General features: G+C 42.9%; 1 protein-coding gene across 2 annotated transcripts; it reads left to right on the top strand.

Annotated features, from left to right (window-relative positions):
• The first annotated feature begins 4,794 nt into the window (after positions 1 to 4,794).
• On the top strand, positions 4,795 to 23,353 carry CFAP90 (cilia and flagella associated protein 90). 2 transcript variants are annotated; one of them, XM_048839547.2, is made up of 4 exons: positions 4,795 to 5,050; positions 18,547 to 18,663; positions 22,179 to 22,252; positions 22,966 to 23,089. In XM_048839547.2, exons 1-4 carry the CDS (start codon positions 4,880 to 4,882, stop codon positions 23,018 to 23,020), a joined length of 417 nt encoding a protein of 138 aa, XP_048695504.1. In that variant the 5' UTR covers positions 4,795 to 4,879; the 3' UTR covers positions 23,021 to 23,089. The 2 variants fall into 2 exon arrangements, with proteins under 2 accessions (XP_048695504.1, XP_048695502.1); XM_048839545.2 differs by lacking the exon at positions 22,179 to 22,252 and having other exon boundaries at positions 22,966 to 23,353.
• Positions 23,354 to 25,104: the final 1,751 nt, after the last annotated feature.

Genomic DNA, 25,104 nt, shown 5'->3' with positions numbered 1-25,104 from the left:
TGGCAAGGGTCAGAGTTACTTATAGAGGCCCTGATTGCCGGTAGAGCTGCCATGGAGGCCCAAATTCTTGGCAGGAGGAGGAGTTTCCATTCCTACTCTCTGCTTGTTCTTGGTGACCCACGAGGCCATGCTAGATGTGACTTAGTTTCTCACAGCATGAGGTTCTGGTGCTGAGTGGATACAGTTCAGATTCACTGAAGGGCTAATGTCGGTAAAATGCACTGGAAGGGGTTGTGCAGAGGCACCCTGCTTCCCAAACTTCCTAGGCATGCTGAAGCTGCCACTACTCACTTTTTAGGTGCAGTTAAGTACCCCTCCTGAAGCTGATCGGTTCCAATGGCCAGTCAGTTGGGGGTGAGCCAACCATGATCTTACATTCTCTCTGCCACACCTCATCCTTGGCTCCATCAGTGCACATGAAGCCAGGCATAATCTGGCCTTAAGCAATTTATGTTACACCCCTAGATGACACAGTGATGTGTTATGGGCTCATATTTCAATAATACGTTGATGACTAGAACTGGGTCAGTACTTCCAGGTTTTCCCATAAATGTTTGCCAAAATAAAAATGTAATTTGTGTCTGCTTGGTGTGTGTTTGCTTTCTGCAGATATTACAGCAAATGAATATACTAGCAGGAACGTTCACAGAAAGAGAGTTTTAAGCAAACAAAGAATTAATGCACCAAAAAAACATGTATTGTGGTGGAACAGTTACATGTTGCTGCACTCACAGCGTACCTGACACAAACCCCCAAAAACAAGGCAATGAAAACAGTGCATAATTGTATTCCACCACTCACAAGCAGAGACCTTACCTTTCCCACCACTATCATACAGCACAACCTAAACTCACCACACTTTTCTTGATCCTAGTTGTTGCAGATATTTGGTGTAGTAGGTGGTTGTGTTGTTTGGGGAAGTTTGGATGGTTGTGTGCCAATGAGTGGTGGTGCCCAGTAGTTGTGGTAATGGTAAGGGATGTGGTTGTGGGGTGAAGATAGTATATACTGCTAGGAGGCTTCACTTTTTATTTCCTTGCATTTGTGGGTTTGTCACATATGGTGTGTGTATAGCAACCCTGACAGATTCACAATCAAGTTTTTGTATGTTAGTTTCCTAAGTTTTTTAAAATGCTTAATTGGGGGTGGAAGTTAAGGGGGAAGGGGAGCAGCAACCTGTGATGGGTAGAAATGTGGTGGAAGAATATTTTAATCAATCAGCAACTGCACATGCTGTAGGATAAAATCTGACAAAAACAGTTCGTGACTAGACCTGGTCAAAAATATTACCAAGGGAACATTTTTCTATTACAATATGTCAATTAGTCAAAATGAAAATGTCCTGCATGAATTTCAATAACATTTCATTAAAAAAAAAATCAAAATGAAGCATCCCAGTAAGGCTGACCTTATTGAATGGAACATTTTGATTTTGTTTTCAAAATGTTGTTTTGAAATTTATTTTATATTATTGGGCCATTTACAATACAAATTACCAAACAGAATACCCATTACAAATAGCAAGTTAGAATACCAATTGAGCAAACCAAGTACCAGTTGCCAAATCAATTAGAATTCTGCCAAGTAGAATACCAGTCACCAAGTTATTTTTAAATTAGAATGTAATATAAAATAAAGTATTAGGCCCTATTTTTAAAACATCAAATCAAATTAAATACAAATAAAATGTTTTTAAATGGGGAAATCAAAAGAGATCATTTCAGTTTTATCAAAATTAACATTTTAATTGACACTGAACAAATAGTTTTTAGAAGTTTTGTTTTGTGGGAAATTTTTTTTTGAATGATTCCCAAGCACCATATTTCAGCCTGTGAACATGATTGTCTGTGAAGTGGGTTTGTGGGGCAGAGTTATGCTCATCTAAGTCAGGGAACACAAACAGCAAGCAGTCCAAAGTAACAAAAAGGTTCAGATGCTGACTAAACACAAACTTGAATCTACACACCAAGAATCAATCATAGAAGTTATTCATGGAATCCCTTGGAACAAGAAATACATTCCAGAACATTCTAAAAATGGTTTGTGGATAACTGATGAACAGAACAGAGGTGAAATTTGTCAAATTTCCTATAAAACATTTGTTCAACCCTACTGCTGCTACTCTACTGTTCCCATCTCATCTAGAGCTTCTCTACTGTTTCCTTCTTTTTTGGGGCACATACATTCTGCCATCACCCAACTGCCCAATGGTCTAGAGGAAATATGCACCTCTGTGAAACAACTGGCTCAAGTTTAAACTGAGTAAGATAGAGGTTATGCTGGCAGGAAGGAAAAGTCACCTTCAAAAACTAGTCAGAGTCTTCCCAGCTCTTCACCTGAATGACCAGTTGCAGCATTTGCTAGGAAGTCTTCTCTAATGCAGGGCTTGGCTGAGTACCAAGAGTGTCTGGACAACTGATAGATACTGAGGCCAGAAATCAAGGACATGATTCCTACCAAGGTTGAATTGCTAATCTGACAAGCAGGCTAGCTGTCCGCCATCAGTGCCACGACGACTACTACTACTACTTTATGCCAGCTCAGTTTACTTCTGGTAGCGAGATCAGAGTTCTTATGATTCTCATCAGTGCTCATCATGTCTCTAAATGCCATGTGTCAGTCTTCCTGTTCTTTTCTGAGCTTCTAATGCTACCATTTGCTTAACAAGTTCCTCTCTAGGGACTTTACTGATGAACTCTTCTGCTGAATTGTGTCCTTGATGTTGTACGCTACCGAACAGAGTTATAATGATTTGTATCTTGTCAGAAAGGGAGCTCACACATAAGAATATTTTAAAAAGTAAAAATCACAACAGCAGAGTCCTTGGAAGATAAAACTACTTGTCAGATCAATCTGCCACTTTGTTCTATGGGGTTATATTCTCCATTGCCTTGCCCCTTTACGCCCCCCTGGCCGACACCCTAAGAGCGAAGGGCTACGAGGTGCAGATGGATGCCCTGATCATCGGAGCCCTGGGCGCTTGGGACCCCTGCAACGAGCATGTGCTGCGGAACTGTGGGATCGGTTGACGCTACTCACGGCTCATGTGGCGCCTCATGGTCTCGGACACCATCCGATGGTCCAGGGACATCTACATCAAACCCATCACCGGCCACCGACAGTACCAGGAGGTGTAAGCCGGTACAACATTGTGCATCAACTATGGGAAAGGACTGAGAGACTTTTTCCATTGGACCATATGAACTGTGACCATAAACTCATTGAACATTAAATCCCACCAAATGAGGGTAGATCCATCTCATCATCATAACCGCTCATTATACTCCACACCTGAACATAGCCATTATATGGACAACATACCCCCATATCTCAATGTCTGTACTTTGACCCATTAAACTTTTACCCCCAATCGGGGAGATTGCAGATTATGTATTCCTTATGCCACTAAACCGAATTTCGCACCCCTTGATAATCTGTACCTTATTCCCTGATAACCAAAAACTTCTAGGCCTAAACTCTCTACCGTTTTCTTTTTACTTCAACATTATCTTAATAAAATTATTAAATTTATCTCTCTACAAAATGAATGTGAAGTGGTTGTAAACTGCTACTAAGTCAGAAGTTAATTTTTTGGGTGCCCAATTTGAGTGAGGAGAATCGAACACAAGTTAGAAAGCAAAGAAGTTAGGCCCAATTCTCATATCTAATAGGACACTTTGCTCTCGCAGGGTAAAGGGGATTTAAACATGGGTGTAAATGAAACTTTATGACCTTTTAAGGACCTATTCTACTGCTCTGGCTGTGTGCTCTAACTGATATGGCCCAAATACATTGCAGACTTCCTCAGAGAGGGGGATCAGTCACTGAGGAACACGCAGGGGAAGATGCAGGAGCGTCCATTATTCAAGGTCACATAGAATATCAGAGTTGGAAGGGACCTCAGGAGGTCATCTAGTCCAACCCCCTGCTCAAAGCAGGACCAGTCCCCAATTTTTTTTTTTTTTGCCCCAGAACCCTAAATGGCCCCCTCAAGGATTGAACTCACAACATGGGGTTTAGCAGGCCAATGCCCAAACCACTGAGCTGTCCTTCCCCCCAGCTATCCCCCCACATACATACACAGAAAGAAAAGAAATGATTGGTACCATCTCAGCCAAAGCTACAGATGCTCAGTCTCCCCTAGGAAACATTAAATCCAAATAAAAGCATGATCCACTCCTATATCTCACTCCTCCTCAGAATCAGAAACATTGACCTCCTGAGCAGTGCAACAACTGAACTCTAGGGCCAAGACCAGCAACCGCACCCCAATGCACCAGTCACTGGGGAGAACAATTAAAAACCAACAAGCCTGCACCACAGATCCCTGCACAGAACTACCAGGCTAGCAAACCGCCTCCCCACAGCGAGCCTCTGGCCAAATACAGAACCGGTGAAGTGGAAAGTGGGAGCCGCACAGCACAGTCCAAACCCAGAGTAGGGGGACTGGGAGCCCACCTGACAGGCGAGCTTGAGACACAGGGGCTCTTTCCATGTCCTTCCAATATCTGAGCATGCGGGAGCTATTTCAGCACATTACCTGAAAGGATGAAACCCTGTCAAAAATACACCTAGGCCGGGAGCCAGAAGGGGGCGTCCTGCTATGGAGCCACCTGGGCTGTAGAGGGACAAATGAACACATGGGGGGAAACTTCGCCCACCCTGCGAGCGCTTTGCAGGGCACAACTTACCTGCCTTTGGTGCCAACACGCCTACAGCTTGTTATGTGGCGCACGGCGCCTCTCATTTCCCGCTCCCTTTGTGTGACCTCACAATTGGATACTCAGTGTGTTTCCTAGTAACCACGGGACGCAGAAACACCAGCAACAGCGGGGCCTCCCTGCTCTGTGCCCCAGGCGGGCCGGGCTCTGGCCGCGGGATGCCGCGCACCCAGGAGGCGACGGAACCAGACGGGCAGCGGGAGGAGAAAGCAGCTGAGCAGGCAAGCGGGAAACACCAGCTGCCGCTCTGCGCCCTGTCCGCCTTCAGCTACATCCCGCCCGGCCGCAGGGACCCTCCGGAGCACAGCTACTTCCACCAGGAGTTCAAGGTGAGGGGGAGGAGAGCGGGGCAGGGCGCGGAGAGGACAGCATGGAGCGGGGCTGGGGGAGAGGGAATGAAAAGAGGAGGAAAAAGAAAGGAGGGCGCATGGGAGTGAAAGCGAAGAGGCTGCCGGGGGCAGGAGAAACACCACACGCACGGCTGTGCAAGGAAGTAAGTAGATGTTTGTACATTTCACCTGGAGAGGAAAATCCATTCTTGGCTTTCCCTCCCCACCCTTAAATCTTTAATTTGCAGAGCCTGGGCCCCTGAGTGGTCAGCACTCATCATTCCTCCGAAGTAAAGCAATTAATATCAACAAGGATGTTCAGCATCTGGAAAATCTTGTTTGCTCCTCAGAGTATAATTTACAGCCTAGAGAAAAAAAGTAGTTAAATGGGGATTTACTGAGCCCTAGTGAAATTAATAAAGGGTGTGTATAAGAAGTTCAGCTTTTTGGCAGTCTTTTATGCAGACTAATTCAATCTGGGACCATGTATTTGCATTTAATAAAATTGGGGTGGTTTGGTCTGAGTCACAATAGACATGATGACAACACAACCGTCTGAAATTTGATGCCAATATTTTAAAGGCACACAAATCAACCACATGAGACTGTCACACTTTTGCCTTATGCTGGAAAAGAGTCCACTTTAACACTTACATAGCACTTTTCATTTTCAAAGTTCTTTGTGGAGTGTAATTAATTTTGACAACACTACTGGAGGAGGAAAGGTATTACCCACATTTTCTAGATGGGAAAAGTGATACAGAAAGGAGTTGGAGTGAATTTCAACAAAACATATGGAATTGACAAACAGAATTTTGTCCTCTGTTTAAATCTCTAAACATACTTCAGATAGTGATTTTATTGAAAAATATCTCAGTGCTATCTATATTTGGCACAGATTAGGTGTCCAATTTCTGCTGAGAAGTCTGTGCTGTCAGAGATTGAAATAGAAAATAGCTTCCATATTGGTTCAGAAGTGGAAAATAGTTCAACATCAGTAGGGCTCTGATTCTACAAACATTCATGCACATGGTTAACTTTACTACTATAGGTTAGATTCACAAAGAGACGTAGGCCCAGATTTAGGCACCAATGGTATTCACAAAACACCCCACTCAGCTGCCATCAAACCCTGTAGGCACCTAAACTCTGTCAGTTTGGGCACTCACTTGAGAAGTGGGAGATTCCTGTTAAAATCTCTTTTCCCCTCAGGCAGTAGGACTTGAACTGGGGGTCTCCCATATCCCACATGAGTCCCCTAACCACTGTACTGGAAGTTATGGAGGCCTCCCCCTCCACAAGCTTCTTGCAAGAGGCATCTGACTCCAGGAGAGGGTTCATAGCTGAGAATCCCAAGCAGAGATGAGTGCCTCCCTCCATTCCAACCGGTGGGCTGGTCTACACTAGAAAATTAGACTGATACAGCTACACGGTGCAGTGGTATGAATTTTTCACACCCCCTGAGCGACGTAGTTAAGACAACCTAAATCCCCATGTAGATGGCTAGGTCAATGGAAGAATCCTTGTCAACCTAGCTACCACCTCTCATGGATTAACTAAAGCAAACAGGAGAACACTTCCCATCACTATCATGTCTACACTGAAGTTTATAATGCAGCCCAGCTGCAGCTAAGTCGATGCAGTGTTTTAAGTGTAGACATAGCCTTAGGCACTGACCTGCCTGAGAGGGGTAGCGTTTAGCACGTGCCTTTCTCCTTGGCATTTCCCATTGGCTAGTTTAGGCAGGAAGCCGTCTGGCATGCTGGCTTTTTGTGAATCCATTCTTAGGTACCTGTCTGCCTCCATTTGTTGTATAGGAAACCTGAGTGCTTAACTCCAACTTTGTGAATCTCAGTGATTTTGTAAAAAGAAAAGGAGTACTTGTGGCACCTTAGAGACTAACCAATTTATCTGAGCATGAGCTTTCGTGAGCTGTAGCTCACGAAAGCTCATGCTCAAATAAATTGGTTAGTCTCTAAGGTGCCACAAGTACTCCTTTTCTTTTTGCGAATACAGACTAACACGGCTGTTCCTCTGAAACCTGTGATTTTGTAGGTGCCTAAGAGTTTGAAGATGAGGTGGCCAAATCTATTACCCAGCAAAGGGATTTAGGACTCTTATGTTAACTCTCTCTCTTAGCAGGAATTAAAATACTGCATAAAGCTGCTGAGTAAATACTGCTTACTCATTAGGACAGGTGAGGCTTAACTTTCAGCAAGAAGGAGAAGCAGAGTTATTAAGGTGCTGTAGGAAACTCTAGGAGCAGCCAAGACTGAGGAGAAATCTTAGGCTGAGATTTATGATCTATTATTACTGGAGTCACCAACAAAGACAAAAACCTAGGTAGGGGGTAAGTTTGACTGTGAAGATTTTATATGAAGTAGGATAAAAGTACTACCTGCTCACAGCTAAGTAACAGGACATAGAACCTTTCACTTCTGTTCCTGGTTCACATTCAGCATAGGTCAGTAGTGCTGCAATGGTCTGAGTGTGGCTTAATCATGTGTGTGAAATGAATTGCTCATTTCAATCCAAAATGTTACAATTCATTTATCTAATACATTTGACAAAGATCACCACAGCCCATCCACTTGCCACATTGGTTGGATGGTTTTGTTAAAATAATCCGCATTGACATTGCTCATTTTCATCTGCAGGTTTCAGAGTTACCCAGGAAAGGCACTGTAGTGCCAGAGCCAAATGAGCATTGTGAATGAGAATAGTTAATGCTGTGCTGAAAAGATTAAAGAAAGAAAGGGAGAACAACAACATTAAGCCAAGGTGAGGCTGCAGCTCCAAAAATGGCTGATAAAGTCTCATTGTAAATTCTATATCAAATTCACGTTGATCAGCTGCCATATGGCAGAGCTTTGTTTAGAATATGAAGTCACTTTTACAAACCAGGTAATCTGGGAGTGTTACAAGATGCCACTCTGATAATATAAAAATAAAATAAAAACTAAAAGTGTTAACAGCTATTTCATAGATTCTCATCTGGGATAGCACCATGGGAATAAGCATGAGAAATGACCTGGAAAAAAAGCATAGATGTGACCCAGGGGTCTGCATAACTAAGGAATTATTAGACCATGAGTTAAAAAGACATGACAAATTTGAGGTTTGCATTGGGTGACTGTGAGGAATAAGCTGACTGACTGTTGGGGTAAGCTTATTGACTATTTCAACAGAAAGTGTTAAAAACAAATGTAATTCAGAGATTGAGGTAGACAGATGCACTGGCTAGTGGCCTGAGAACATGACTGGAAGACAGGAAATCCTTAATTTTAATCCCATTTTTGACAATGACTCCCTTTCTGGTTTTGGGCAAATTCATGTAAACAGTGTGTGTTTCATTTCCCCATCTATAAAGTACCCCATGCCTATTTGTTAGGCATGCTGTGAACTTTAATTAATGTTTGCAAAGTGATTTATAAGTGCTTGATTTTATTAAGCCAGATCATAGGAAATGCTCACCTGAGACATGGATTGCTTGTCCATTTTACATGATTCATTCATTTTGACTGGTTTATTAAAAATACAGGCCTACTATTCTAGCATTTATCAATTGATAGAAATGACTACCATTAATATCAGTAAAGTATCTGCAGACAAAATAACCAGCCAGACATTGCAAAACTAGGTGGGACTTGACATGCCAGGTGATAACAAGGATCTGTAACCACAGCAATGTAATTGGTATAATTCTGGCAGAACTGCTCAAAACAGTTTATCTAGGACAGATTTACAGTTAAACATAATAGGCTGGTTGTCTACCTTCAAATCCAAGAGAGGCTGAATTTTCTTCATTGATGTAGTGAGTCAGTGAATAATGCAGTAGTTCTTTTTAACCAGCATGAGGTAGATCTTTACTTGGCTTCTAAATAAAATATGGAGAGCAAAGGAAAAGCTATAGTGAAGTATAATAATGGGGAGGACAAATCACCACCTAGAATTCTGCAAGGCTCATCGCCTCTGAGAAGTGAAAGGGAGAATAGATTAAAAAACAAAACAGCCCCTCCTCTTGAACACCAAGTAACATATTTCCCTTACTGAATAACCCCATTATATTATCTCTGAAAACTCGTGGCGATCAGGGAGGTCCCGAATGACTGGAAAAAGGCTAATGTAGTGCCCATCTTTAAAAAAGGGAAGAAGGAGGAACCAGGGAACTACAGGCCAGTCAGCTTCACCTCAGTTCCTGGAAAAATCATGGAGCAGGTCCTCATGGAATCCATTTCGAAGCACTTTGAGGAGAGAAAAAGTGATCAGGAACAGTCAGCATGGATTCACCGAGGGCAAGTCAGGCCTGACTAACCTAATTGCCTTCTTTGATGAGATAACTGGCTCTGTGGATGAGAGGAAAGCAGTGGATGTGTTATTTCTTGACTTTAGCAAAGGTTTTGATATGGTCTCCCACAGTATTCTTGCCAGCAAGTTAAAGAAGTATGGGCTGGATGAATGGACTATAAGGTGGCTAGAAAGCTGGCTAGATTATCGGGCTCAACAGATAGTGATCAGTGGCTCCATGTCTAGTTGGCAGCTGGTATCAAGTGGAGTGCCCCAGGGGTCGGTCCTGGGGCTGGTTTTGATCAATATCTTCATTAATGATCTGGAGGGATGGGATGGATTGCACCCTCAGCAAGTTTGCAGATGACACTACACTGGGAGGAGTGGTAGCTACTCTGGAGGATAGGGATAGGATACAGAGGGACCTAGACAAATTAAAGGATTGGGACAAAAGAAATCTGATGAGGTTCAACAAGGATAAGTGCAGAGTCCTGCACTTAGGACGGAAGAATCCCATGCACTGCTACAGACTAGGGACCGAGTGGCTAGGTAGCAGTTCTGCAGAAAAGGACCTAGGGCTTACAGTGGATGAGAATCATAGACTTTAAGGTCAGAAGGGACCATTATGATAGTCTAGTCTGACCTCCTGCACAACGCAGGCCATAGAATCTCACCCACCCTCTCCTGTAACAACCCCCCGACCTATGTCTGAACTATGAAGTCCTCAAATCATGATTTAAAGACTTCAAGGTTCAGAGAATCCTCCAGCAAATGACCCGTGCCCCATGCTGCAGAGGAAGGCGAAACCCCCCAAGGTCTCTGCCAATCTGCCCTGGAGGAAAATTCCTTCCTGACCCCAATTATGGCGATCAGCTAAACCCTGAGCATGTGGGCAAGACTCACCAGCCAAAGAATTCTCTGTAGTAACTCAGATCCCACCCAATCTAGCGTCCCATCACAGGCCATTGGGCATATTTACCACTAATATTCAAAGATCAATTAAATTGCCAAAATTAGGCTATCCCATCATACCATCCCCTCCATAAACTTATGAAGCTTAGTCTTGAAGCCAAATATGTTTTTTGCCTCCACTGGTCCCCTTGGAAGGTATTCCAGAACTCCACTCCTCTGATGGTTAGAAACCTTCGTCTAATTTCAAGTCTAAACTTCCTGATGGCCAGTTTATATTCATTTGTTCTTGTGTCACATTGGTACTGGGCTTAAATAATTCCTCTCCCTCCCTGGTATTTATCCTCTGATATATTTATAGAGAGCAATCATATCTCCCCTCAGCCTTCTTTTGGTAAGGCTAAACAAGCCAAGCTCTTTGAGTCTCCTTTCATAAGACAGGTTTTCCATTCCTCGGATCATCCTAGTAGCTCTTCTCTGTACCTGATCCAGTTTGAATTTATCCTTCTTAAACATGGGAGACCAGAACTGCACAAAATATTCCACAGATGAGGTCTCACCAGTGCCTTGTATAACTGTACTAACACCTCCTTATCTCTACTGGAAATACCTTGCCTGGTGCATCCCAAGACTGCATTAGCTTTTTTCACACCCATATCACATTGGCGGCTCATAGTCATCCTGTGATCAACCAATACTCCAAGGTCTTTCTCGTCCTCTGTTACTGCCAAGTGATGCGTCCCTAGTTTATAACAAAAATTCTTGTTATTAATCCCTAAATGCATGACCTTGCACTTTTCACTATTAAATTTCATCCTATTAGTATTACTCCAGTTTACAAGGTCATCCAGATCTTCCTGTATGATATCCCGGTCCCTCTCTGTATTGGCAATACCTGCCAGCTTTGTGTCATCTGCAAACTTTATTAGCACATTCCCACTTTTTGTGCCAAGGTCAGTAATAAAAAGATTAAATAGGATTGGTCCCAAAACCGATCTCTGAGGAACTCCACTAGTAACCTCCTTCCAGCCTGACAGTTCACCTTTCAGTATGACCATTTGTAGTCTCTCCTTTAACCAGTTCCTTATCCACCTTTCAATTTTCGTACTGATCTCCATCTTTTCCAGTTTAGCTAATAATTCCCCATGTGGAACCATATCAAATGCCTTACTGAAATCAAGGTAAATTAGATCCACTGCATGTCCTTTGTCTAAAAAATATGTTACCTTCTCAAAGGAGGAGATCAGGTTGGTTTGGCACGATCTACCTTTTGTAAAACCATGCTGTATTTTGTCCCAATTACCATTGACCTCAATGTCCTTAACGATTTTCTCCTTCAAATTTTTTTCCAAGACCTTGCATACTGCAGATGTCAAACTAACAGGCCTGTAGTTACCCGGATCACTTTTTTTCCATTTCTTAAAAATAGGAACTATGTTAGCAATTCTCCAGTCATACGGTATAACCCCTGAGTTTACAGATTCATTAACAATTCTTGGTAATAGGTTTGCAATTTCATGTGCCAGTTCCTTTAATATTCTTGGATGAAGATTATTTGGGGCCCCCCGATTTAGTCCCATTAAGCTGTTTGAGTTTGGCTGCTACCTCGGATGTGGTAATATCTACCTCCATATCGTCATTCTCATTTGTCATCCTACCATTATCCCTAAGCTCCTCATTAGCCTCATTAAAGACGGAGGCAAAGTATTTGTTTAGATATTGGGCCATGTCTAAATTATCCTTAACCTCCACTCCATCCTCAGTGTTTAGCGGTCCCACTTCTTCTTTCTTTGTTTTCTTCTTATTTATATGGCTCGAGAACCTTTTACTATTGGTTTTAATTACCTTTGCAAAGGTCCAACTCTACATGTCTTTTGGCCTTTCTCACTTTATCCCTACATGTTCTGACCTCAATAAGGTAGCTTTCCTTGTTGATCCCTCCCATCTTCCACTCCTTGTAGGCGTTCCGCTTTTTCTTAATCACCTCTCTGAGATGCTTGTTCATCCAGCTTGGTCTACAACTCCTGCCTATGAGATTTTTCCCCTTTCTTGGGATGCAGGCTTCTGATAGTTTCTGCAACCTTGACTTGAAGTAATTCCAGGCCTCCTCCAACTTTAGATCCACAAGTTCTTCAGTCCAATCCACTTTCCTAACTAATTTCCTTAATTTTTTAAAGTTAGCCCTTTTGAAATCAAACACCCTAGTCACAGATCTATTTTTGTTTATCCTTCCATTTAGTTTGAACTGAATTAGCTCATGATTGCTTGAACCAAGGTTGTCCCCTACAACTATTTCTTCTATGAGGACCTCACTACTTGCCAAAACCAAATCTAAAATGGCATCCCCTCTTGTTGGTTCAGCAACTAATTGGTGAAGGAATCCATCAGCTATTGCATCCAGGAAAATCTGACCCCTATTATTATTACTAGCACTTGTCCTCCAGTCTATATCTGGGAAGTTAAAGTCTCCCATGATCACACAATTCCGATTAGTATTTACTTCATTAAAAACATTAAAGAGGTCTCTATCCACATCCAAATCGGATCCCGGTGGTCTATAGCATACCTCACGCGCTGTCCCAGAGGAGGCTCTAGTAGCTTTCTTCCCCAATGTGATTTTTGCCCAGACAGACTCTGTCTTATTCATTCCATCACTTCTTATTTCTTTACACTTATTTCTACCTCATCATTGATATACAATTCTACTCTACCACTTTTGCCTTTATGACTGTCTTTCCTAAAGAGCACATACCCTTCAATATCTGTACTCCAGTCATGACTACTATTCCACCATGTTTCTGTTATCCCTAGAATATCTGGTTTCACTTCCTGCACCAATAGCTCTAGTTCCTCCATTTTGTTACCTAGGCTCCTCACATTAGTGTACAAACATCTTAATTTTTGCTGTTTGGCTTCGCTCACATTGTGCCTAATTGGGTAAAGAGACATTCTATTGCCAAAAGAACAGGAGTACTTGTGGCACCTTAGAGACTAAAAAATTTATTAGAGCATAAGCTTTCGTGAGCTACAGCTCACTTCATCGGATGCATAGAATGGAACATTTATCTGTATGTGTATATATGTTAGAAGTTACCATAAAAACTGTAAAAAGAAAAGGAGTACTTGTGGCACCTTATTTCTTAGTCTCTAAGGTGCAATAAGTACTGCTTTTCTTTTTTCGGATACAGACTAACATGGCTGCTACTCTGAAACCATACAAACTGTGAGAGGCTAATTAGTTAAGATGAGCTATTATCAGCAGGAGAAAAAAAAACTTTTGTAGTGATAATCAAGATGGCCCATTTAGACAATTGACAAGAAGGTGTCTTAACTTAAGGAAATAGATTCAATATGTGTAATGACCCAGCCACTCCCAGTCTCTATTCAAACCCAAGTTAATGGTATCTAGTTTGCATATTAATTCAAGTTCAGCAGTTTCTCTTTGGAGTCTGTTTTTGAAGCTTTTCTGTTGCACAGTTGCCTCCCTTAGATCTTTTACTGAGTGGCCATGGAGGTTGAAGTGTTCTTCTACTGTTTTTTTTTAATGTTATGATTCAAAAATCAGTAGCAGAACACTTCAATTGACCACTCAGTAAAAGATCTAAGGGAGGCAACTGTGCAACAGAAAAGCTTCAAAAACAGACTCCAAGGAGAAACTGCTGAACTTGAATTAATATGCAAACTAGATACCATTAACTTGGGTTTGAATAGAGACTGGGAGTGACTGGGTCATTACACATATTGAATCTATTTCCCTAAATTAAGCATCCTCACACCTTCTTGTCAACTGTCTAAATGGGCCATCTTGATTATCATTACAAAAGTTTTTTTCTCCTCTTGATAATAGATCATCTTAACTAATTAGCCTCTCAGTCTGTATGGTAACTTCTAACTTATCTGTATGTGTGTGTGTATCTTACTGTATGTTCCATTCTATGCATCAAACGAAGTGAGCTGTAGCTCACGAAAGCTTATGTTCTAATAAATTGGTTAGTCTCTAAGTGCCACAAGTACTCCTGTTCTTTTTGGGGGTACAGACTAACATGGCTGCTACTCTGTAACCATTCTAGTGCCAGTACCACCTATTAGACTGGTATCTAAACTACCCTTCCTCCTTATGTCCATTCTCCTACGCATGGCTGTATCCTTTCTTACTTCATTTTCTTCCCTCTCAATGTTAAAATCCGGCATGGAGATTACCTGGACATGTCCCAACCATCTCCCCCAAATTCCTAGTTGAAAGCTCTCTTAATCAGTTGTGCCAGCCTCCATCCTAGAAGTCTATTTCCCTCCCTACTCAGGTGAGGTCCATCCCGAGAGAACAGCTTTCAGAGTAACAGTCCTGTTAGTCTGTATTTGCAAAAACAAAAGGAGAGAACAGTCCTCTGTCCATTAATGCTTTCCAGTGGCCATACATCCCAAAGCCCTCCTTATAGCACCACTGCCTGAGCCATCTGTTGATCATCATAATCTTGTCACACCTTTGTTGCCCTTCTCTAGGAACAGGCAGAATCCCTCTGAAGATCACCTGAGCCTCGATTTCCTTAAGCATCTTCCCCAGCCTGCATAGTCTCCCTTGATAAGTTCCAGCGAGAATCTAGCCATATAATTTGTTCCCACATGAAGGGCAATCAGTGGATTCTTTCCTGCTCCTGTTAGGATCCTCTTCAGCCTCAGCTCCACATCCCATATCTTAGCCCCCGGCAGACAGCAAACCCTTCTGTTCTCTGGATCAGCTCTGGTTACAGGCCTTTCTATTCTTCTCAGTAAGGAGTCCCCACTCACGTAGACCTGCCTTTTCCTGGTGATGTTGCGATTCTCTGGTCTATCCCCTGTTCCCTCTGGCTGCAAATCCTCTTGATTCCTATTGTCCCTTGCAATCCTCTGCGACTCATCCCATATCCTCCTGGGGCTCATATTTGGTGGTGTTATCTCCATTGACTCTTCCCCTCAGACTAGCTGCTCTTCTCTTCTTCCTTGCCCTTCCACCTTCAGTGACCACCTGCTGTGCCCCTTCTTCATTTTCCAACTCCACAAACTTGTTCTTGAGCTCTATTTCTCCTTCACTAGCCCATCTTTTCCTCTGCCTGGTTCTCTTAGTGACATGCTTCTACAGTCCACTTTCCTCACCCAGCAGTCTCCCCTTGGAATTCTTTGGTCCTGCTTCCATCTGCAAGTCTGAACTTTTCCCTTCAGCCTCCTCATGCCTTTGTTTCATCATGCGCTCAAACCCCCTTCTAAACTCAACCAGAGTTTCCCCCTGCATCTCCAATCCTTGGATCTTTTCTTCTATCAGCTCTATCAGGCGGCACTTCATGCAGACAAAACTCTTTTCAGGTACCCCCTCCAGGACCATGTACATGCCACGGCTTCAACATCCAGTCATCTTCATTGTGTCTTCCACTGCTTGGGTTGCTACCACTGCTGCCTCTGTATTGGTCATCGCCTTCTCACCTAAGTCAAATACCTTCTCCTCTAACAGAATTCCCACTCAAACTCCCCTGTTTACAGCTCTGTTTGCTGGCTCCTGTGCCACTGCAGCTGTACTAGCTGCTGCCTGACTGGCTGGCTACCTTTATAGGACCCCTAGTCAGAGAAGCCCCGTCCCCTAACCAGGGCTCAGCTTCTCTCCCAGCACACTGCCCCTACCAGTCTCTACAAATACTTACAAATACCTTCTCCTCCAAGCTGGATATGAATCAGCAGTGTGCCCTTGTTGCCAAGAAGGCTAACAGCATTTTGGGCTGTATAAGTAGGAGCATTGCCAGCAGATCGAGGGATGTGATCATTCCCCTCTATTTGGCATTGGTGAGTCCTCATCTGGAGTACTGTGTCCAGTTTTGGGCCCCACACTACAAGAAAGATGTGGAAAGATTGGAAAGAGTTCAGCAAAGGACAACAAAAATGATTAGGAGGTTGGAGCACATGATTTATGAGGAGAGGCTAAGGGAACTGGGATTATTTAGTCTGCAGAAGAGAAGAATGAGGGGGGATTTGATAGCTGCTTTCAACTACCTGAAAGGGGGTTCTAAAGAGGATGGATTTAGACTGTTCTCAGTGGTGGCAGATGACAGAACAAGAAGAATGGTCTCAAGTTGCAGCGGGGGAGGTTTAGGTTGGATATTAGGAAAAAAACTTTTTCACTAGGAGGGTGGTGAAGCACTGGAATGGGTTACCTAGGGAGGTGGTGGAATCTCCTTCCTTAGAGGTTTTTAAGGTCAGGCTTGACAAAGCCCTGGCTGGGATGATTTAGTTGGGGATTGGTCCTGCTTTGAGCAGGGGGTTGGACAAGATCAGTGGTTCTCAAACTAGGGCCACCGCTTGTTCAGGGAAGGTGGGCCAGTTTGTTTACCTGCTGCTTCCACAGGTTCGGCTGATCACAGCTTCCACTCGCCACGGTTCACCGCTCCAGGCCAATGGGGGCTGCAGGAAGGGTGGCTAGCAGATCCCTTTGCCCGCGCAGTTTCCCGCAGCCCCCATTGGCCTGGAGTGGCGAACTGCGGCGAGTGGGAGCTGTGATTGGCCGAACCTGTGGATGCGGCAGGTAAACAGACCGGCCCGGCCCTCCAGGGGCTTTCCCTGAACAAGCGGCAGCCCTAGTTTGAGAACCACTGGACTAGATGACCTCCTGAGGTCCCTTCCAACTCTGATATTCTATGATTCTATAGGAGTGCACTAGTGACACCATAGTTAAGGCAGTGCCAAAAGTTTCCTTTCAATGGGACCATTATAACCATCTAGTACTGTTCTGACTAATATTTTCAGAGAAATAGTTATAAAATAGAAAAAAAGCATATAAAAATCAGAACATGCTTCAGTTTTCTAAAGTACAATAAGGCCTGGCAGAATTTTGTTTAATAGGTAATAATTTCTTTTAAATTTTTTAAATTATTTAAATGTTCGTAGTTGCACAAAATTATGGGGTTTAAGCATTTTTTATATTTATTGATGTAAATGTTCACACTTGTTGGAAACTGGAGGGGCGGGTGTCAGATAATTATTTAATGATTGACATTGATATTCAAAAAGTTAAAACTTTATAGCCATTAAAGCCACAAATTGTCAACCTCACACATGAAAATATACAAAGTAAATATCCTTAAATCAAACCGTAAAGTTCTCAAGCAGCACTTTTCTTACTTTGCCAATCTGTAAATTTCAATTATTATTGATGGAATTTATTTGGTCAGGTTGTATGTACACAGTGAAATCGATGTTTACTGGCATTTACCTATAAAAATCTAATCCTTCCAAGCCTAATTACAACTACATCACTGCTGAGCCAAAAATGAGGGTTGAAGTTTTTAAAGTTTCACTTTTTCAGATTTTTGATCATGTGTCACAAGAGCAGTGTGATAGGTTGAGATCTTCTCTGGTCAAAGTGCTGAGCCTTTGATGATTTTCATAAGTACAGTAATTATTAATATATTGCAAAAGGTCTTTTCCTCTCCTCTCTCAAACATTTTTTTCTGAAACATACAGTTCAGTATCTGTAAACAATAATAAATCTCTAGTGTCTGTAGCTAATTGTGCATTACTTAGCACCTTGGGCCTTCAAGGACTCAAGGCTTCATTTCTTGTATATAAAAAACCAGTGCTGCAATCAGTGTGAGTCTTGAGTACACCAGGCAATGCATGACTGGGATTCACTCGAGACACTCATTAAATAGAGCTCTGAGTTTTTCATATGAAAAGATGTTTTAAGTACAATCATTTTTATGTTTCTGGGAGAGGTGGCAAGTGTGTATTTATGCATATTATTGGAACCAGAGATTACTCATGCCGTATGTTTCTGAGCTCCACAAAAATATGCATTAACTTGAAGATAAAGGCTGATTCACAGGCTACTTTCAATATCTATTTCTTTCAAAATGAACTTCAAAGCTGCCTTTCTCTCTTCATTTTCTTCAGTCAAAATGTCTCTTTAATCAAGTGTATGCATTTGCTGAAGGAAAATAGTTCAATAAGGAAACTGATTTAAGCTTCCATGTGGTTACTATAAATTACAAAGGGGGAAACAGTGATATGAAATTCTCTGAAAAATCCTCTGGCAATGTCTTTTCATATACCATGGAAGTTGTTTTAGTTTCACATTTTTCACAGACAAACCAAATGCACAAAAGAATTGTAACAATTCTTCAGACTATTTCAAAAGGATGCCCCAAATGTTGCTAATAACTGATGTTCCTCACAGCATCTAGTGCTGCACATGCACCAGTTAGTAGTTCTACTACATTATTTTCTAACTCACAGTGTTAAACACCACCTTAAGTTAATCATTTTTTTTTCTTTATCCCAAGACAGGGATTGTTTCCACATATGACTCCATTTTTAAGAGGCCAATGGGTTACAATGAAAAACTCCACCGATGTGACAGAGAACATGCAAACAATCGAGGTCTTAACATTAACGATGAGGTAAGGTTTATATGCTGACATTAAAGTGGCTTCATTCATATTGACAACACTGGAGTTAGGTGCCTAGGCTCCAACACAATTAATGTGGAGAGAGAGATGTGACGGAGACCTTTTGACAATGTGGCCCACTGTTCTTTGCAAAGCACTCTTATCTCAGACCTGACAAACTCACTACACCAAACATGTGTCTTATAGGATATTTATCTATACAGAGTAACTTAGGATATCTACAGAAATCTTGTAACCTGTCAAGCTTCATAATCCTTTTGAAATATCTGACCAAGTAATATTTAAGGAATAATGTATTTATATTACAAGTATGCTTTATGGACTTGGAGTAAAGGTTTGTCATCGGGGTAGTGTGTCTCACTGATGACCCATTCAGGCAAGAGGGAGTTGTTACCCCTCCCTAGTCAGCTGGCCAGGTAATACCAGGTTTTTTTGGCTGCCCTTGCCATATCCCAGAACTCTCAATGGAAAACCATCAGAGACAAGCACAAATGATTGGAACCACTTGGAGGTGAAAAAGAACAATAGAGGAAGCAGGAGCTTGCCCTGGCTCTGAATAAAGACAAAAGATTGTTTCAGAATAACAGAGTGTAGGGAAGGGCACTCTGGATCCATTCACTGAGGAAACCCCTTAACGAGTGGGGGTCTTTCATGAACATTTAGATTTTGGTTCTTGTGAAATCAGCCAGATCTGCAATGGACTGAACTTAGTTATATAGTAGACGTAACTATTGAAAAGTGTAGACCCAGGTTAGTGTTTTATGCTTTCGTTTTGTGTTGTGTTGTAACCACTTGTTTTCACCATTTAGTTACATCTTTATTTTTTCTTAAATAAAACTACATTTTTTATTACAAGTGCTGTGTGGTTTAGAGGAACAGTGGTTTAATATGAAACCAGTGGAATTGGAATAATTTTTATAGTGGGGGGTGCTGAAAGCCACTGAACAAAACTGTAAGCCCTGTATATGATGGAAACCACTTCAAGCCAGGAGGTGCTGCTGCACCCCCAGTACTCCTATTTCCAGCATCCCTGGTGAAACTGGTAAATTGGGGTACACTGCATCTTTGGGTACAGAGAATCTGGAATTTCTGTGAGTAGCCAGTACCAGGGGCAGGATAGCATAGGTGAACAATTCAAAGTGACTCAGGGGTTGGGGTGCACCTCTTGTTAACCTGCAAGGCAAAGACAGGGCTGGCATAGCCTAGACGAGAGTGCTTGAATGGCTTGATGGTGCTAGGGAGCTAACAGCCAGTTACCAGAAACAAGACTCCCTCACACCAGAGGCAGGAGATAACAGGTTGACTAACTGTCCTGGGTACCCTAAGAACTGTTATAATAGGCACCTTAGACTGTGATCCACAAAGCCAGCACACTAGGCAGGGAGCCACCTATGCGAGCCAATGGGCGACACCAACCAGAGAGGGGGCATGCTAAACCCTGCCCCTCTCTGACATAGGTGCCTAAGTCCAGGCTCCACAGGGGTGCCTTGCTTTGCTAGTAATCCATGAATAGGGGCAGATAGGCACTTGGCTCCCTAAATTGTTTGTGGGGCCTGAAACAACACAGCTGGGGGACAGGAGGGACTCATAACCTCTAGCCTAGCAGATAGGGCACTCACCTGGGATATGGGAAACCTCCACTTCAAGTCCCACCTCCACTTGAAGAGTAAGGATTTAAACATGGATCTGCTACCTCTCAGGTGAGTGCTCTAACCCCTGGGACATGCTGAGACAGGGTTTCCTCACTGTCTCCTGTGGAAATTGTTCCACTTTAATTAAACAACAGAATACTTAAATATGTATTGGGCCAGAGAATGTTAGAATGACTATAACCTAGTGGTTAGAGCACTCACCTGAGATGTGGCAGCTCACTGTTCAACTCCCTTCTCCCCTCAAGAGGGGGCAGAAGTGGGAGGGAAGAGAAAACTTGAACTGGGGTTTTCTGTATCCTGGCTGAGAACCCTAGGCTAAAGATTATAAGGGAGGTCCTTCTCCACTTTCACCCCCCCAGCAGTTTTGTTTGGGGCCCCACATGTGATTTAGGCAGCTGAACGCCTATCCTTCCTAGTTCGTGACTCAGCTGGTGCTTAGGTGGGAAAGAGGTGTTTGGACACCTATCTCAAGGAAGCAGTACGCATGCTCAGGCAGTAGAAAAGCACTCAGGCATCTAGAGTGAGACTGCAGGACATGTGCCCAGAGACAACAGTTTAGATGCTGAATGAGTTTAGGCACCTACAGCCAAGCAGAAGTTTTGTGGGTCAATGGTGTCTGTAAATGGGACTTAGGCTCCCAAAGTATCCTAAACCAGATTCAGGGCAAGAGTAAAGTCACGCCCATCAGACTGGGTAGACAGGTGTGGATGGTGCAGTTCAGGTAGTAGCACAGGCTAGTCACCCAAGTGCAGACTCAAGGGGTCGGGCAGGCTTCTACTTGGGTAGCTACCCCGCGTTGCTGCCCATGCCGCAGCGTCCCCTGATAGTTTTAATGCACTAGCTCAAGCAGCGCTGGCATGTTTCCAGCTGCCTGAGCAGGGATGCACACTCCCAACTGCTGTATAGACATACCCAAAGACACACACACCCTATTTTCCTGAGCTAGCAGTCTCCCCTCTGTATATTTTCTGTATTCTCCGGGCACAGTAGAGTTTGTGGAGCAAAGCTAGGCTGAAACCATTTAGGATGTCCAAGTGGAGAGATCCTTGTAGGAGTTAATACTGCCTGGGAGGAGGGGTGCCCAGACACCAGCATGGGAGAGCAAATGCTCAGTTCAGAAGCTCTAAGATCTGTGAGAATTACCTCTGATTTCCCTGTGAATCATGGGATTCTGGGTGGGTCAGGGAACTCTCCCAGTGTCTCTTCTGTATCTGAGCAGCTTCTGCCTAACCTCAAAAGCAAAGTGCCTAGTAGCCTTCATGTAGGAGCTGGCTCACCTCTCTTTTTGGGGTCAAGACTCTGGTTGGGGGGTGTTTTGTATTTCCCCCAGATTAATTTCCTTTTATTTTGGTAGAGTTTAGGGGTACAAGTGGGGTGTCACTGTTGGAAATGTTATGATGTCAGCAAAGCATTTTTGAAGAGGAACGTTGTGCAGTGTTTCCTAGATATCAGGAAAGGTCAGACTCCCGCTTTGCCTGATCTCCTCTGGACATTCACTCCGTAGTTGGATTGACTCAACAGAGAATGCTTGATGCTGACCTTCATGATCTGCATTGTCCCAGCAGAGCACAGCTGCTTCAGTGGTACATAGACCAAAGTTTTAATGTAGCTAAGGCTTGATCCAAATTTATCAAGTATTTGTACACAGATTAGGAGCTGTCACCTTAACCCTGCTGTAGGTTCCATCTTTATGTATCACCCTCTATTATTACAGTAGCACCTACAGACCCCAGCTAGGATTAGGGGCCGACTGTGCCAGACCCCATACAAACATACAAGTTCTCATATATTTGAAGTTCCATCCACACTGTAACTACCGGAAGGAAGAAAGTTTTCTGTCTCTTTTGCCTCCAGAGCCTCCTGGTTGCTGTGATTCAGGAGGGTAATGCTGCACCAGTCTACATTTACAGCCAGTTCACATTTACAAGGTTAGCGTCATAACCATAAGATTGTTTTTTAAAACGAGACCTTTAATTGCACAGACATGAGTGGCTTAGTCCTCTACAATCACCAGGGAAAGCCTCCTGCTTACCACGGGTGAGTCAGTGAACTGATTTTTTCACGCTCAGATTTCATTAACTTATTTTTTGCAGTAAGTTAAGTGGGCAGAATACATGAAGGTGTAGAGAGATAGCAGAGCACAAAAACTGGCCGGGAGCATTACAGGCATCACAGTCACAAGTGCATTGTACAGGTCATCCCAACTGTGTGCTAATAAAAGCTCGCTACTGCCCCCAAAAAACATACTAAATTAATTTCTTATGTGGTCTGCAACTAATGACATGGAAATTATCTCCACATGTTTACGGTGTGGATATACATATGGGTATGTACATGTAATCAGTATATAGTCATTCAGAGCATATCTCCATCTCAGTGATGCATTTATATTTTATCACTATTGTTAAAGTTCAGTCAGGAATTTTGGACAATAGACTAATGACTGTAATTGTCTGTCGGATAAACAAATGTGCCTTGCTCTAACACATATTATACAGTTCTGTCTAGGCTGAAGGCCCACTTGTCATCAGCTGCTACACCAGATCTAGCAATCTATATTTGTCACAGCAGTGGCTCCTCTACTGTTTTGAATGTGTGTTTATATGTTAAGGAATATAAAATCTAAATAATGTTCTTACAGGAACTGGCGAGACCCATTGCTGTTTTGTCCTCTTCAGAATATGGGAGACACATAAACCAGCCTGTAGAGCAGTCGATCAGAAATTATGCAAGAATTAACCATGTGCAGGCTGAGTTCTACAGGAAAAATGGAGTCACCTGCTTGTTGGAAAAACCTTCTCAAAGTCTTGAAGCATCATAAAGCTCCTGTCCCCCCAGCCACTGACATGAACATGCAGTTTTCACAGCAATAAGAAAATGAAGACTGTTTTGCCTTTTCCTGTAATACTTTCCTTCAGCTGGTCAGTGTGGCTTGGATAAAAAGAAAAAAAAATTAAGACATAAGAGCTGTCAGTTTCCCCATGTTAGTGTAAATGTACCTTTACATTTCATTAAAATCTTGCAAATAATTTCTCTACTAATTTTCAATGTATTACGATAGGATAGAGCAAGTTTCTTCTTCAAAGCATTTACAAACATCAGTTTACAATCCACACAACCATTCCTATTAGATTTGTAAGCAGTATTATCCTGATGGAAAAACTGAGGCAGAAAGAGGTTAAGGCCAAGATTTTCCAAAACAGGTGCCTAAATCTGTAATCCAGAAAAATATATAAACAATTTTCAGATCAACCTGAAAACAAAATTTGTTGAGATTTTTGGCAAACGGGAAATTAAAAAAAAATACATCATTTGAGGGTCAAACTAAACCTTAAATTCAATTCAAAATGAAGTGTTTTGTTTTGGTTTCAAGTATTTAACTTTGTACAATAGTATTGAAGGAAGATTTTGATAGGACATAGATATTCAGGCTTGTCTGTAAAGGCCTATAACCTAAGAATTTAGGTGTATTCTTATGACTTAGCTAGTTATAGAGGTATAAAAGAAAGAATCAAAATCACTGTCTGCCGGTGTAAGGTCCTTCTCTTAGGGTATGCCTACACTACGAAATTAGGTCGAATTTATAGAAGTCGGTTTTTTAGAAATCGGTTTTATATATTCGTGTGTGTGTGTCCCCACAGAAAATGCTCTAAGTGCATTAACTCGGCAGAGTGCTTCCACAGTACCTAGGCTAGAATCAACTTCCGGAGCGTTGCACTGTGGGTAGCTATCCCACAGGTCCCGCAGTCTCCACTGCCCATTGGAATTCTGGGTTGAGATCCCAATGCCTGATGGGGCTAAAACATTGTCGCGCGTAGTTCTGGGTACATATCGTCAGGCCCCCGTTCCCTCCCTCCCTCTGTGAAAGCAAGGGCAGACAATCGTTTCGCGCCTTTTTTCCTGAGTTACCTGTGCAGACGCCATACCACGGCAAGCATGGAGCCCGCTCAGGTAACTGTCACCGTATGTCTCATGGGTGCTGGCAGACGTGGTACTGCATTGCTACACAGCAGCATCAACCCAATGCCTTGTGGCAGCAGACGGTACAGTACGACTGGTAGCCGTCATCGTCATGTCCGAGGTGCTCCTGGCCACGTCAGCCACGAGCTCCTGGGCAGATGTGGGCGCAGGGACTAAATTTGGAGTGACTTGACCAGGTCATTCTCTTTAGTCCTGCAGTCAGTCCCATTGAACCATCTTATGGTGAGCAGGCAGGCGATATGGATTGCTAGCAGTCCTACTGTACCATCTTCTGCCAGGCAGGCAAGAGATGAGGATGGCTAGCAGTCTTACTGCACCGTCTGCTGCCAGCCAAAGATGTAAAAGATAGATGGAGTGGATCAAAACAAGAAATAGACCAGATTTGTTTTGTACTCATTTGCTTCCTCCCCTCCCCCGTCTAGGGGACTCATTCCTCTAGGTCACACTGCAGTCACTCACAGAGAAGGTGCAACGAGGTAAATCTAGCTATGTATCAATCAGAGGCCAGACCAACCTGCTTGTTCCAATAAGAGCAATTACTTAGGTGCACCATTTCTTATTGGAACCGTCCGTGAAGTCCTGCCTGAAATACTCATTGATGTAAAGCCACCCCCTTTGTTGATTTTAATTCCCTGTAAGCCAACCCTGTGAGCCATGTCGTCAGTCGCCCCTCCCTCCGTCAGAGCAATGGCAGACAATCGTTCCGTGCCTTTTTTCTGTGCGGACGCCATATGAAGGCAAGCATGGAGGCCGCTCAGCTCACTTTGGCAATTAGGAGCACATTAAACACCACACGCAT

Source organism: Caretta caretta, chromosome 2, assembly GCF_965140235.1.
Source record: "Caretta caretta isolate rCarCar2 chromosome 2, rCarCar1.hap1, whole genome shotgun sequence".
Lineage (NCBI taxonomy): Eukaryota > Metazoa > Chordata > Testudines > Cheloniidae > Caretta > Caretta caretta.
This window is presented reverse-complemented; position numbering and strand designations above follow the sequence as displayed.